Below are 16409 nucleotides of genomic sequence, written 5' to 3' on the forward strand. Positions count from 1 at the left end.
CAGTTATAGATGAAAGAGGAGAGGATCAAAGTGGATCAGAGACGTCATGCTGAAAATGTGCACACGTCTGCTACAAGCTAAGTTTTGAAAGCAAACACGAAGCTGTAGCGTCCATTGACGAAAAAGAGATTGGCTCACATCTCCTGTCCCATGTAAATCCACTTCAATTCCAAGCCGCGACTCCCAGTTCCACATCCGCATCGGCGCTCCGCGCTAACGCTCCTTTCTTCTCATCGTCGGCTCCTCAAGTCTTACATCCATCCAGCCGCAGACCGTTCAACAGCACCGATCCCTCCGCTGAACAAAGTGGGGCTGTGAAAAATGCTGCCCATAACAGGCGCAAGACACAACCGCCCCGGGACTGTCCAGCAACGACAGTCAAATGGCGCTGACATTCCTCCCAGTCAAAAACAGTGCTGGTATACCCATGCTGCCGAGAAGGCGCAACCACCAAGCACAGGGTTTCCTCCTCGATGAATGTCGTGGCCAAAAATGCTGAAAAAAGTCCACATCAGGTCCACACGACGTAACAACAAACACAAAAACACAAAAAACCACACATGAGAGCACTTGCCGACGGCTGCCTACTCGGGCGCCATCTTGACTTCCATTTGGCCCATTGCTGTACTTTGCTCTGGGTCATGAGAAGTTAGTCATACATGTGTAGTCGTATAATACTTAGAACATAACACCCAGTGACAAAAAGCCATAGTAAGTTACAGACCAGATAAGATGTCTAGGATGTTTTAGATGTTTTGTTCAATTGGGATTGAGCCCCACTCACTGATGGTGTAGTGGTCCACTCGCCTGACTTGTGTGCAGGCAGCGTGTGATCGGTTCCCACTCGGTCATGGTGTGGACGTGGCTCCGAATGGCTGTTTCTCTCAGCATGTGCCCTGCGACTGCCTGGCGACCAGTTTAGGGGGTAGTCTGCCTTCCGCCGAAGTCCCCCCTCCCCTTGCAACCCTGTTCAGGATAAGCGGCATTGAAAATGGATGAATGGATCGGGCCCCCTGGCTGCTGTTTGGTGCATGGAACCTAGAGACACAGTGATTGATTGACAGTGACTTGCTTTTTCGAGGTTCCATATTTGAACCCTCTGAACCCAGGTAAGTTTCTGGTTCTTCAATGCAGCTTTGATCGTTGATCCGTTGAGAATTCTTTCATGATGTGTGAACAACACATACATTCAGTCATTTCTGCACAGATTTGCCAACAAGTGACGTACACATTTTCTATTCAAGAGTCAACAGGGCGTAAATGCAACAAAAATGAGGAAAAAGCAGTTTTCGGTATGTGTTCTTTCATTTTTGTCCGCTTGGTGTGGCTGGTAGATTTCTTCTTATTATTATTATTTTACACTGATACAGCTCCACCCTGCAGACTGCGAGGCAGGAGTCCCGTCTGTTGTGTGGAAACTGTGCCTGGAGGACAAAACACTGCCAGGAGAGTGGGGGACGGGGGATTTTACCCACTCTGCTATCTGGCTGCCGTTTCTTCACCACATGTGCATTTGGCCTCATTTAAATTCTATCTGATGCAAGAGATTGTGGAGCTTCACCACCCGGGTGACAGCACTGGTTTGTGCTAATCTCTATTGTTGCAGTCTCTCAACATTTGACAAATTGCAGACTGATTTCATTCACAAATCAAACGGAAATTGTTTTCATCGCGGAACACATTGACTCAATTTAAAAAACAAATACTGAACAATAAACACCGAAAATTATAGATTTGGAATTTTCTCTGCTAAAACAATGCGCTTTCATCCATTTTACACCATTACCATTTGGGTAGTGCGAGGAAATAGGCGTGAGCGCCTCCCTATTCCGCTCACAATTCGGGGATTCGGGACTCAAGTCTTCCTTTCTTCTACAGTCTTCCTGTATGGAGTTTACAGGCTCTCACCTTGCTTGCGTTGAGTTTCTCTGGGAACTGCAAATTCCTCCCGCATTTCAAAGACATGAAACAGTTTTTCTCAGTCGCTTTGATACATTTCAAAGATCAGAATTGAAATTTGCAAAACGGTAAGTGCATTTCTCAAAACAATTCATACAAATAGCAAAGCATCAAAGTTCCCCTGCAAAAGCCATTTTTGTTCACAAAATCCCAAGTACATTGCGCAAAAGTAAATATTTGTGTCAGTGAGCATGCCAGTGCCATCAGAACAGCAAGTCTTGGTGTCACTTTAAGTCAGTCAAATTGCTTAGTCATGTTGTCAAACTAACAGTGTACTCTGGAGCAATGTTGCGTCTAATTTTCCATGCATCTGAGCATTCATACAAAGTCCCCAAGCATTCCTTTGACCACGGTGAGCAACATCCATAGACGTATATATGAATGGACCACCGACGTCGCTTATTTGCCAGAGCAGCCACCTCACATTGCCGCTCACTACGCACATCTCTCTTGAAAACATTGATTTCTCCAGGACGTTTGTGCATTATTTTTTTGTGTGTCTACGGCGAAAACTGTACAATGTGTGGCGTATGGTTATACCAATAAAGGCGCACATTTCTTTGCTCAGAATGTGATTCTGAATTTTCCGTTATAAGATTTTACATCTCCGAGTGCTGCTCAAAGTCTGCATCATGTTGTCAGAAGCCTCAACAATAAAATGAAAGCGAAGCCCATCGGAACAAAATTCACTGTGAAATGTCAACCAAACCTCTCTAAGTCACGATGCACATATTGTGATAATATACTCTGAATTGTCGATGCAAACTGTGAAGTTCATTCATTGAGAGGCTGTCATTCTTCCATACAGGCATTCTGGTGGAAAACACGGACTGATAACATTGTTTTCAATGAAAAAAAATACAGAACAGAAGTTGTCAGCACCAATGGCAACGTAAGATGGCTGCCCTCTGGCTTGAGCCATGCAAGGCCAATTGTTAGTCCATTCACCTGTTAGTCGATGAGATCATCAGCCATTTACACGGCGGTCAAATCACTATCGCACCTGTCCAAAACCTGAGATCATAACAAGTTACATGAAGTAGGTATATCACATAAAAAAAGTCAAACCACTTACAGTATATATCTAAATAGAACCATAATTTAACAGAGATTAGTGACAGGAATAAGAGCAGCACGAGTTTGTTGATTTTATTTTAGTTTTGAGATTTGTGTAAATATGGTGCCACGTTGTCCACTCTACTCATAAATACTGGAAAACATGCCATTTACAGTTTTTCTCAATCACTTTGGTCCATTTCCTTGATCAGAATTGAAAATTGCAAAACAATATGCGCATCACTCAACAGCAAATAGCAAAATCTCTTGGTTCAGAAAGACAAGTCTTGGTGTGATTCTGGACGAATAATACAGTCAAACTGCTGAGTTCTGTTGTCAATATAACAATGTACTCTGGAGGAATACTGTGTGTGTACGTTTTGATGACAAATAATCCGACATTGAAAGTTACACTTTTCGCTGCCGTCGGGCCAAAACCTTCTTCGTCAAAATTTGGCTAATTCTATTTTTTTCCCCCACAAATATCAAGGCTCAATTGCCAAGTTGGGTGGTTGCTGCAACACTAAAAACACCATTAGATGCACATGTCCACCGCCGGCAGTGAATGAATGAAAATCCTCTCATATTTAAAAATGAATGACCGCCCCCATCTTTGATCATGCAATCTTAGTGGTTGAACAAAGCAGCTTGAAAATGGCAGACTTTTGAGGTACAAAGATTCCACACGTTTTAGTGTACAATTCTTTCAATTATTATTTTTTAATTTTTTTATTTTTTATTTTTTTTTACTTATCCTTTTGCTTTAAAAGATGCTGGGATAGACAGCTGGGATAGACTCCAGCACGCCAACGATCTCCATGAGGATAAGCGGATCAGATAATATCTCTCTCTCTCTCTACCATGGAAAGCAAAAAAATCCCTCAGCATGGAAATAGTCAAAATGAAAGTACAGTATTTTGACGCATCATATGCAGCGGAGATGATCTTCAGGTAACCTTGACAGAGGATCAGTAGAAAATCTCCACAGGGACCCTCAGCAGTAACTTTCATGTAATTTGCATCGTAAAAAATGTCACTGAGTGTAAAACATCCAGTGGAAAGTTACAAAAAACAAGATGGACAATCCTAAGCATGTACATCTGACATGTTGGAAGGAAAATGCTAGCTTATTCGGACACGAGGTGAAGCTGGTAACCGCAAGTGGTTATGTCCACTGTATGTACGTGTTATTCGTATTATTTTAGTTATTCACCATAATTAAAATGACAAGACAAGGAGAAGCGCTTGCAACCGCAATGCAGATAAAGTGACAGTTTGTCATGATTCGGTTTAGGGACCAACAGGTGGCACTGTAGGGCTCCCCCGGCAGCAACACCCCTTTCTCCTTTCAGGCAGCGCTGGTGATGCGGCTGTCCTGTTTTCGTCTCATCAAGCCGCGTCTACGGTGGGCCGAGCCCCGTCCCCGTCCACGTTGAGCCGAGGCTCGTCACGTGTCTGTTGGAGCTGAGTCACATTCACGTCGACGACGAGCCGTGCCACGTCCACGCCCACGTCAGGCCGAGCCCCTGTTCACGTCCGGCTGTTCCGTGTCCCCCGTTACGTCGAGCTCCGTCCACGCCCAGCCTTGCTGGAGGATTGCCGTCGCTTTTGTTCCTGTTCCCTGGCGAGGTGAAGGTCACCGTCGCTTTTGTGCCTGTTCTCCGGCGAGGCAAGGGTTGCCGTCGCTTCTTGTTCCGTTATTTCGGCGAGGCGAAGGTCGCCGTCGCTTTTAGTTCCTGTTCCCCGGCGAGGCAAGCCTTCTGGACAACTTCGGGACGTCTGGGATCCGTCCCTTGAGGGAGGGGTACTGTCATGATTCGGTTTAGGCACCAACAGGTGGCACTGTAGGGCTCCCCCGGCAGCTGCACACCTGTTGGTCATAGGTAATTAGGGCTTTAAAAGGACTCCCAGCCCGAACACTCAGTGTCGGGTCATTGTTTGCTCTTGCTACTGTCATGTTCGTTTGTTTGCTGTTCCTTTGCTGCTGTCATGTTTGTTCTGGTAGTGTTTTGGTTATTGATAGTTTTTGTTTAAGTCATGGTTTTTGTTTGTTACTTTGGACTTTGTTTTGGATTTAGTTTTCTTTGTTTTAAATACAATTCGTCAAATACACCCTGCTCCTCCCTCCTGCCTGCTTTTTGGGGTCCACCACGTAACGTGACACAGTTTGCCCAGCTTCCCCTTGGCACGATGACAGAAAAGCAGGGTCACCGCTCCCGTCTGGCCCCATCGTGCATGAGTGGCACCGCTTCATCCAATTTTGTCCCCCCTCCCGTCGACAGAATAGTTTGGAGGCACAAAAAAAACGTCCTTCACACAGTTTGCACATTGCTGTTGCTCATCATCGTCGTCCTTATTTTCCATCAGAATCCCGCCTGTCGCCTGTCAACAAGCTAGTTTTGCTGCATGAAAAACTGCCGCTCGCACGGTTTGTCAACAAGTATTTTCGTGGCATTTGGAACAACAGCTGGGGCTGGGGCATGCGATTTGGTTAGCGGCGGCCCTGCAGACAAGTTGACCCACGATTGTCAGTGGAGATATTGTTATGTCTGTAGTGCCACTGTATTAAGTAATAATGTGACTATTAAAAAAATAAATAAATAATACAAAACTAAAAAGCAGGGCACTACTGTACCTACCAGTGGTGAATTATCAGTGATAGCATTTAACAGTGGCACACTTAATACTCCCTTCTGAAATGCTCTCATAAAAAAAAAAAGACTCAAGAATGGGGAACAAATAAATTCCAATTCTGATGTGATTTCAGCCTGCGGCTCAAGTAGGACTTGAGGTGAGCGACGAGTCTAGGTCAGTGGGTCTGCTGCCCCTGAGTTATCTCTTGTCGACATGCATTCAATCACTGACGCACTGACATTTACAGCTGGGCCACACACACACACACACACAAGGATTCCCTTAACGGTTTTCACATCAGCGACTAAAATTAAGGGCAGACTGTAAATAAATGTTTTTCCTGAAAACTATTGATGGCTGGTTGGAGGTGTCGTGCCATTTGAAAGGAAAAATGCACAAATTGTAAGAACAGAGTTAGTTATGGCAAAATGGATACATGATACATGACTGCTAACGTGGAGCAGTTTGAAGCCGTCTGATTGAATGCTCCATTTAATCCCCCTCTACCTGATCCATGCATGACTGTATAGGACCATTATGCTTCATGTTTATTTGGATTCTGTTGAGTAGCAGCGTCGATTTCCAACCGCCCCCACTGCGACTGTAATCGTGCAGCTGTAGCGTCAAGGTTGCTTGGCGACAGCAGTGGCTAAAAAGATAGGAAGGCAGGAATAATACTTCAGTGAACCGACGGACTCAATTCTTCTTTGTGGTTTTTCTTACGAGGAATAAGTGTTCACTTCCTTCCAACTTGACGTTTTATTCTCATACCTCATTCAGGGCAAAGGTATGACAAGGCTCAGTTGACTTGAGCGACAGAAGGAATCATCCCCACAATTGGATGATAAGATTGACATAACCTGAATGGAATGGGGAAATGATATATGACCTCCCATGACCTCAGGTATTCATCCACTGAGGGCTAGGCATATAAATTGGAGGTCGACAATTGGACCAAACATGAACATTTTCCCTTTCTTGCTCTTAAAGACGTACAGTAAGCCATGGACTCTGAGGTTGTGAGGTAAAACGGAATCTTAGCCAATCAGGAAGCCTGCTGAACCTGGCGCTGTTTCCAGACACAAATCGGGGAGCACCTGCTTGTACAGCGTGTCTAATCTCAAGTCATTCACCACAACAGATATAACAACCATCGCAAGCTAGTTAGCAGATAAGCTAACTAGTTTCTTCTCCTACTCCTGCTCTTTCTTTCCATTCTCCATCAGTCTGGATGCACTGTTGCACCTCACTTCCTGTCGCAGGTCAGTATCGATGTTACGACATATTGTTGTACATGTGACGGGCTGTCTTTCAGTCGACAAATACACCACACACTGTAAGAATAGTAAGCACGCAGCAGTCTTTTTCTTCGTCATGCGAGGGGTCGCTTAGATCATCAGACTGGTCACAATCCACAATCGACATGTGTGCTTAACTTGTCAAAGGTCAGGTTGGTGTTTCACTTTTTAGTGTATGAGTCTTCTGAAAATACATCACTTAAGAGAAAATGAGTTCAAGAAGTGCTGGGAGAATTCCAATGATAAGGTCCTGTCAGTTTCTGAGGTATACAACTGATTGGAAGCCCCCCACCATTTTTTAGTGCCCTCATAGCTTACGAACGCATGACATTTTTTCTTAATGAATCATTAGCTTCATATCCTCAGCTCAATGTACTGAAGGGGGGCGGGGGGGGGGGGGGGGCGCCGCATAGAGGAGGAAGGCAATGATGCGTTCAAGTACAGTAAGCGTGCCAGTTGCCTCCCATCAGTCACTTGCGCTGTTCAGGCATGGATACACACTCATGTAATGAGGCACGCTGAATGTGTCCATGTGTGTGCGCGTCTGTTTAATAGGCTGAATGATGAATCATTCCAGGGATGACCTGATTCTACAGGGAGGTTTGTGTGCGTGTGTGTGTGTGTGTGTGTTTGTGGGTGTGTGTGTGTCTGTGTGCGTGCGTGCGTGCGTGTGTGCGCCCGTGTGTGATTTTGGCGGTTAATGGCGCATGATACAATGTCTTCATTAGCATCTCTACATGAACCACATGCGGGGACAATCATCATATCTGTCAGCTTGATGGCAGGGAGAATGAATGTCTGTGATTCTGTGACCAAAGCAACCCTTTAAAAAAAACTATTCTAAACTTTTGCCATCCTGACTCCGGGTGTGGATTCAATCGCAGCAACACTCAAAAAAGAGAATCCATTCAGGAGGTGCGTGGTGCCAGCCCGTTTGCAAACTTGCTTAATACCTCTTGATTACTAGCTCTTCGTGTGGCTGCGGTAGTGTTGACCTAAACTGCAACATAGCGAGAACTATTTTCACCCATGTGGCTCAGGATCCATCATTTTTGTTTTTTTGCGACCCATCGATCCGTGCACATACATCTTATGTTGCCAGTCAATTGCCGGGAACATAAACATGAACATTCATTCACAATCGCTTGCACATCGATCAACAATTTCAATAGTCTTCCCTCTTGAAGGATCTTGATCTGTTTGGAACGTGGGAGTGCAGGAAAAAGATACAAACTCCTCACAGTATCTGCTACCCTGTAGCTAACGATGCAAAACTATGAGAAACAGCTTTCGGTATAAGACAATAATTTCTTCATTGTGAGACAAATAAAGGTGTTTCTTATCTTCTTATCTTAATGTAGTAAAGCACAGCTGCAAACTACAAACACAAGAATACAAATATTGTGAAACTAAGATCTCTGGTGGTAAAAACATTAGCATTAGTCCTTGTGTAGCGATGAAGATTTTGCAACACTTTTGTTCATCCAATATTCTTGTCAGTTAGTGCAAAATGAAAGCACACTGGCGTGTGTGCATGTGTTGCATCTGAGAAGAAAAAAATGTTCGTCGATTTGAGATGCATGATATTCCACGCGTGATTGCACATTTGTATGCAGGAGCTCGGAAGCATTCTGATGAGGATACAAATATTTCACTGAGCCCGATTTAAAAAACGAACAAACTGATTTTTACTCCAGTGACCAGTAATAGCACCAAATATTTCAAGTATATATAAGTATATAATAATAGTATGATATGTAAAGATCGGTAACCGAGAAATTCCTGCAACTGGGCTTGGAGGGGGAAATGTCACTTGTCTCTTGTTTGGGGTCTGTCTCCACTTATGAAAGCACCATAAAAGAGGTAATGCCGGGCAGATGGAGACACTGTGCCTATGAGCGGACAACATCGAAGGCCCAGAATGCTGGGAATGCCTTTCATCAAGGCTTTATGAAGGGGGCGGCCGCTTTGATGATTCGGCTGACATTTCCAGGAGACGTTAAAGACTTGAGCCGAGCTAATCAAATCATTGCGCGGTTCTCTTGGAGGCATGCTAGCATGCACGTCCAGGGGCATTAGTGGTTTTGGAGATAGACAGTTGCCGTGTTTAAGTGCTTTTTGGAGGGAATGAAAGAATGCGCCGCTTTCAGATGCCCGCCATGTCTACATGACTTGCTTTCTGATTGTCATAAGCAGCTAAACAACCGCATTTACACAATGCTCAGCATGCATCTGTGCACACTAGTATAGGGGTTACGTTATGCTATGGTTTACACATGTAAATAGAAGTGAAGTCCAGCATGCAAAAACTGAATGCAGACTAAGAAAAAGGAACAAACCAGACCAACCATAACATTTGCTGCTTCTCCTGCTTAGTCGACAGAAATGATATCCCATGAAAACAACGGCCAAATCCTACACGTGATCACCTTCCTGACTCCAGAAAACAAGCTAGCAATTGATTGTGAGTTCTGTCTTTTCATTTTTCATTGAATTCAAGATGACAGAAATGTTTTGATTGGGAGGAATGTCGGCGCTATTTGACTGTCGTTGCTGGACAGCCCCGGAGCGATTGTGTTTTGCGCCTGTAATGGGCAGCATTTTCACAGCCCCGCTTTGTTCAGCGGAAAGGTCGGTGCTGTTGCACAGTCTGTGACTGGATTGATGCATGACTTGAGGAGCCGATAATGAGAAGAAAGGAGCATCAGCGCAGAGCGCCAATGCTTATTTGGAACTAGGAGTCGCAGCTTGGACGGCTTGGAATTGAAGCGGATTTACATGGAACAGGAGATGAGAGCCAATCTCTTTTTTCGTCAATGGACACGACAGCTTCTTGTTTGCTTTCAAACTTAGCTTGTAGCAGACGTGGGCACATTTTCAGCATGACGTCTTTGTTCCACCGGTGAAAAGGACACTTTGATTCGCTACTCTTTCATCTATAACTGCTTCAAACAACAAAGTGTATGCAGGAAAGTGGTTAAGATTGCACGACTGTCTGTGTCCTATGTGTTGTGTTGTATTATTTTCTCATTTAATGTTAAAAGTTCTTTTGATGGCGGCGCGGGCACCCGCAGCGGCTCCTCTTGTTGTCTTGTTGTCTGGTTGAGAGGGAAGAAATTTCATTTGTGCTGTATGTTGCACATACAGCGCATTTGACAATAAAGTTGTACTTGACTTGACTTGACCACGGTACTTCGAACAGGATGAAACAACACCAGATAATACAGTGCCCTGAAAACACCTTCGCTTTCCCCTCTTCATTTTGCCTGTCATGCATCTTTACAGGGTGAGAAGGTTGACTTTATTTTAGTCATACTGTATTAGGTTCATGATACTCGTGTTAACCGATATGATAGTTCGGAATCTTACTGAACACGTCACCTGCACAGTTGATGCAGGAATTACTGAATGACGGCAACCCTCAATTCAGCCCGGCTCAAATGCACTTTTGCCTCAAATTCACTGTAGATTGTTGCCAATGAGGAACACTGGTTTGAAAAGTGTATTACTTCAAAATCAAAAAGGGGATTGTCTTTTACTTTGACAGTTTCACTGCATCGGGTATTGCATATTTAAATTTTGCTAGTTTAAGGGAAAATTGTAAAACTGCTTTGTAAAACGAATCTCGTGTTACTTCCTGTGTCTTCAACAGCAAATTAGTAAGATAAGATAAGATATCCTTTATTTGTCCCACACTGGGGAAATTTACAAGTTTTATTTACAATTTTTTACAAATTTAAGGCCTGCGAATTTCACCAAATAGTTCAATACAAGACGCCTTCATTGCTTCAAGATGTAGAATTTGTACAAAATATCATTGTTAGGAGGGAGCATAGGGTTCAAAGTCACACACTTGTCTCACTTAGGGTAACTATCCAAAAATGATTCGGATGCTATTTGTGGCCAGAGCACATGCAGGCAGAATTCTCATCAGCGTCACTTTGAAGAAAAGAGGTCAGAGAAGTCCTCCATGATATTTAAAGGGGATGTACGGTGGATGTTTGACCGATTTATTTGCTAAATTGGCAGCCAGGGTGGTGTAAGATACGTCACTTTCAGCATAGACTTGATTGGGAATTTCTCCATTGTGAGACAAATAAAGGTTTTCTTATCTTCTTATCTTATTACATTGTCAAAAACTTTATCATGTCAAAGCCAAAAGGTAAGCAGAGCTGCACTGCATTTTCTTTAGATGCACAGGGACTTGCATTAGCTAACAGCATTAGCTTCTGACAAGTGCACTTGAGTGCCACTGCAAATGCCACATGCACACATTTGTATATTTAAGTGTATGAAGTACTTCCTGATTGAAACTGATTTTATTACCTTCAGGTATGCCTGCTCCCCAACAACACACACACACACACACACACACACACACGCACACACACACACGGTTCGCCCTTTGTTTGGAGAATACCATTTCCTCTTCTAACTACCTTGCTCCAAGGGTACGAAAGCTTGGTTTGGATGTAGAGTGAAAGATCCATGGGAATTGAAAACAATGCCCAATATGTCTCCTTTAACATCACACACATTGGGAATCAGGGGGAAAAAAACTGAACTGATGCTTCTGGGGGATAAACACCCTCAAGGGAGGCACTGTTGTATGCTATAACCTATCTAAGAGCAATTCCACTTCCTGCATAATGAGGGCAAATGGAAGCAATGTGATGGAGGACCATCATTTGGGGCTCGCAGTTTGATGACCCCGCGTTGCTGTGCCACCTCTCAGCCTCAAATGGAGTCACACAGGGAGGTTTTCATTGTGGGTGCTATTCAAATTCCTGAGAATGTAAGAGTTTAAATTGTCACATAGAGTTGCTGATTATAACTGTTACGGCAATGTGAATAAATAAATATACTGCATAACAACATTTTGGGGGGGGGGTTGCTTGAAGTATTCCAGGGCATCCATATGCCCTTGAGCGCCACTCAAAATCAGCGTCTTTAATGAACACTACTGCTGCTGCAAAAAAAAAAAAAAAAAAAAGGAACTCCACGTCCTGCTGGATGTTTTCACTGCAACCTTTCCCACAATGTTGTCATGGAAACCTGCCGTACTCCATGTGCACATGCCTGTGTGAGAAGATGAGTGATTGTCTGAGGTCAGGAGTATGGTGGCAATGGGCTTCTTTTTACATAATGACTCAATTACGCGATGGAAAATGGAGGCAGGCCCTATCAATGTAACATTCATTAATTTGTCTCAGGGGCTACACACTAAAAAGGAAGAACACACTCATACTGCTCTTGGATTTGTTTATTCAAGTGTATGCTAAAGACACATACAGGTAAAGAAAGTAGAGACTCATAAATGCTCATTACATTGTGGTTAGCGTCAATAAAACTGTACATGCACTCACTGAGCGCCCACAGCGGGGGGGACAAACATTTATGGCTACAGTACATGCAGGCCAGCATATGTACTGTGGTGTAATCCAATTTATTGCAAATGCACTGTCAAATTACACATTACAAATGCATGGCGAACAGGACGTCTAAAAGTGGAATGCCGTTGAATGATAACTAACCCTTATTGAATTTCATCCCGTTTTTGCGAGCGAGCAGGTTAATTAAAACTTGCAGTTTTTGCATGGATTGCCTGCATTCAAATGAATCGCAGTATTACATACACGCACACACACGCGCGCACACACACACACACACACGCACGCACACACGAATAGATGACTTTAAATGAATGTGCTTCATTTGTTTCATTTGCCTCTGGCTAGTCTATATTCATGCGTCATGTTTCACTTGAATCAACGTCTGTATGATACCAAGCAAACAAAATAAACTCCGAGCGATCAACATGGAACTCGATTGTTGAAGTGACTGGCAGTACAACTCCGCCACCTGGTGGACAAAGACGGTAAGTGCACATCTTTCTCTTCAAAAATAGGAGAGAAAAATAAAGAGTCTGACAGGTCTCTTGCAATTTGTCCTCTGTTCATGTCTAAAAAAATACGGCGATATCAAAGGTTAGTTTCCCAAAGTCGTTCAAAGTGTTTTCCAATAGACCCCCTTGGTGTGCAGCGCAGCAATGCCGCCGTCCTTCCATTCTGTGACAATGATTAACTTTGTTGTTTTTAAAATAAGACAAACCTCGGCTCATTATCTACTTGGTTCATGTTGATCAACCTGTCCTGTCTGCGAGAAAGCTGCACACCATGTAAATATAAATTGTAAATACAGTAAATATTCCCCAGCCTCTCAAAGCGTACCCTCCAAATTGTTCCCAAGAGTACCAATTAGTCTATGAAATGTACACAATGGCACCATTGACAACACGTGAATGCTACATTGTGCGGTTAGTGCAGATAGCATTTTCCATGAAATAACAATAGAAAAACACCTGCTACTCTATCTTGAGTCTCCAGTGGGAGTGAGTGAATTGCTGAGTACAGCAGTGAACTACTTGGAAAACTGAAGCAGGAGTGACTCTAACCAACGTGTGCAAAAATATTTGCTATGAGGAGTATCTGAGCATTATCTTTCAAATGGGTAGCAATTATTTGAAGTATTGGATTGCATACAATTTTGTCAATTTTTTTTTTCCCCCTACAAAATGTTTCTGTAAACATCATTGGAACGTATAGTCATTCTTCAGTATTGTTACAGGTTCTGTGCATTCCTGAAATAATCTGTGATTGATGAAATGTCCATTGAATTACAAAGAAAAAAAAGAATCAACATGTGTAGTGAAAACGTTTATTAGTTTAAACAACCACAAAACACACAAACAGTCACTCCCGTGTGTCACACAAACAGGAATCCCCCCACACTCCCAAAACAGCCAGGTACCAAAAACGCTTGCATTTTTCGTGTGCATATAATTTGCGTTGAATTAAAACAATCAAAGTGGCCTGGTCGAGTGCAACAAAGGTTAACAATAAAATATAAATGGAGGTTACAGCCATTCAACGCCAGTCAGATCTTGCACATCACTACAGTGCAAATGCGACACTTATAGCTGTGGCTATACACCCAGTGTTGATTGTTTGGGCTCTCATTGCGAGTGGATGCTGGGTGACGGCTCCAATCACGAGTGTTAACTCTCATTTTTCACAAGTTGTTGAATTTGACATTATTCTGTCATACGAAGAAACCTGCTCATGAAAAAGAAAAAAAAAAGCGTGATTAACTTTCAAACTGGTCGATGAATCCCAAATTCCTCAGTCAGAACATTTGCAATTGTGAAAAGACGATACCTTACAATATACCTTAGGTATGAGAAAAGGTAGCAAATTGAGATGAAGTCAAAATATGCTTTACGAACAACACGGTGCTCAATCTACAACCAGCACAGTTGGTCGGATTGAGAAAAAACCCGAAAATAAAATAACACAAGAAAACATTCACTGTTCAAACAATTATACTGATGTGGTGCTGAAACAGTCCAAAGTGAGGCAGCAGAGGCTGGAGGTTCAACCACATGGCGTTCCACTGATGCACCAACAACTAAGCAGCTATGAGCCGGTTTGGTCGCACAGCTCCCCGCACCTAAGTCTGGGTGAGTGAGTTCCCGGGTAAAAATGGGGCTGCGGGCTGCTGTGGTAATGCAATGTGTTGGGTTGCGCCGTGGCACAGGTAGAGTAAAGTGAGGCCAGCTTTAGGCTGGGAGAGTCTCGGCTGTAGCACAGCCAGGGCTGACGCTGCGTCAATTCTTGTCTTTTGCAGATTTGTGGCAGGAGATTTTGAGAAGCTGTCTTGCCGGTCCCCTCTTGAGGACTGCTCACTGCTGACAAATACACAACAGCATCAGCAACACGGCTCGAAAAGAAAACAACTGTCATGGATGGAGAGAAGCAGCAGACATGCACCAGGGGAGGCTTCAATAAACCGCCGATGTCAGCTTCAAATGTGTGCGGAATAGGCAATCGCAGTACGTGATTATGTATTCAAAAAGTGGCAAAAATGACAGTCAGACAAAGGAAAAAAAAAAAAGCATCTGCACCACTCCAAGCATTAATGTGCAACGCTCTGGGCTGCAAGCAGGCAGTCTCCTTGATTGCACGAGCTAGATTTTTGACGAGCACACCTGCAAAGTGTACAAAATGCATCGGGGAGTGCACCCCCGCAAAAAAATAAGGAAAACCCCCCCAAAAACTGACATGCCATTTGAAATGATCAGCACAAATTCATTCATCGCATATCCATGGGGGCTGCCGGTTCTACTGCCAGGTGCAAATTCTGCCCTGGTTGTCATTTCTACTGCTTATGTGCACATATTCTATGGTATACAGGGAGCTAAAATAGACACAGTTAAGAAATTTGGGGGGGGGGGCAACTTCTTGCTGTTCCTTTGCTAATGATGCCTAACAACAAGTGTTCATTTATATTTTGAATATCATGTCCTTGAGAAAAGGTTTCAGTCTAATTTAATGTTTTTTTTTTTTTTTTTAATATGGTCGCCGTGAGAGAAAAATCTGTCAGCTACCTGCGAGAAATCTCAAATAACTGCAGGGTTAAATTAACTGAAGCCTCCCTCTGGATTTCACATTACCTGCTTCACCTACACTGTGATCTGTCGGGAAAGATTTTCTGCTGGCCTTCCTTCCATGACCACCACGCCAAACTCCCATTGGACCCTGACGAGAAAGGGTAACTGTGAACGGATATCTGTGGGAGGCAAATGCATGAAAACATCTGTCCGACTGCCAGTGCGGCTCCGACAGTCTCAAGATGAAATAAGAGACAATTAGCATACCTGATGTTTGGTCACCATGTGTGTCGTGTGGATGAGCGGCTTAAACTGCATAGGCTGGCCCAGGAGAGAGTAGTGGGCTTCACCTAGACATGCCGACATCATTTAGACATGACATGAGCTTTTCCAACATTTTTTCATTTGGACTAAGCCACATTGAAGTGAGTGAAAACAACAACAAAAAAAGCACGAGTGTAACGTCTCATAGAACAATGGTTTACAGCACATTGGATGTACTCCTTTGGCGCTGCGGGAATATTTCTGTACTTAACTACAGGGTTAAACCGTTTATTACATGTAGGAAGGATTTTTAGAGAAATAATACCATCCAAACCGAATACCAAAGAACTTGGGAGATTGTGCTAAAAATAACTAAAAACAGAATGCCATAATTTCATATCCTGCGACTGACCGGTGACCAGTCTTGGGTGGCCTTTCACTGGGTCAGCTGAGATAGACTCCAGTGAATCTGTGAGCTTGAACAGTTAAATTAGTGTACAAAAAATGTGTGTGAGGCTCAGCAGCTTTCTCGTCTTCTTGGCATGGCAGCATTATTCGTTCTTTGCAGAGGATAAAGAATAAGCCCGTGAGTAGCACTTATTACATTAGAAGAGGTGGGCAATATGTCAACAAATAGCTCAAAGACGATCGATAACATTTTATCATGTCACCTTTTCGTGTTGTCGCCATTTGTTATTTGCTGCCAACTGTGCATAAATTAGACATCAATCATAACTTGATTTGATGGG

General features: G+C 43.4%; 1 protein-coding gene across 16 annotated transcripts in view; it reads right to left on the reverse strand.

Annotated features, from left to right (window-relative positions):
- Positions 1–13650: 13650 nt before the first annotated feature.
- The window catches only part of LOC147211328 (R3H domain-containing protein 1-like), a 48281-nt gene continuing 45522 nt past the window's right edge, over positions 13651–16409 (reverse strand). For 8 of the 16 annotated variants that reach the window (XM_086125913.1, XM_086125940.1, XM_086125923.1 and 5 more), the window contains 3 exons: positions 15664–15746; positions 15473–15575; positions 13651–14691 (listed from right to left, as the gene is read on the reverse strand). In XM_086125913.1, coding sequence (XP_085982039.1) covers positions 14423–14691; positions 15473–15575; positions 15664–15746 — 455 coding nt within the window. In that variant the 3' untranslated portion in view covers positions 13651–14422. Of the gene's footprint in view, positions 14695–15459; positions 15576–15663; positions 15747–16409 lie in introns of those variants that run through there. The other 8 variants (XM_086125984.1, XM_086125870.1, XM_086125879.1 and 5 more) reach the window with 7 other exon arrangements.

Source organism: Hippocampus guttulatus, chromosome 1 (assembly GCF_054856545.1).
Source record: "Hippocampus guttulatus isolate MCC_2025c chromosome 1, RoL_Hgut_1.0, whole genome shotgun sequence".
Classification (NCBI taxonomy): domain Eukaryota; kingdom Metazoa; phylum Chordata; class Actinopteri; order Syngnathiformes; family Syngnathidae; genus Hippocampus; species Hippocampus guttulatus.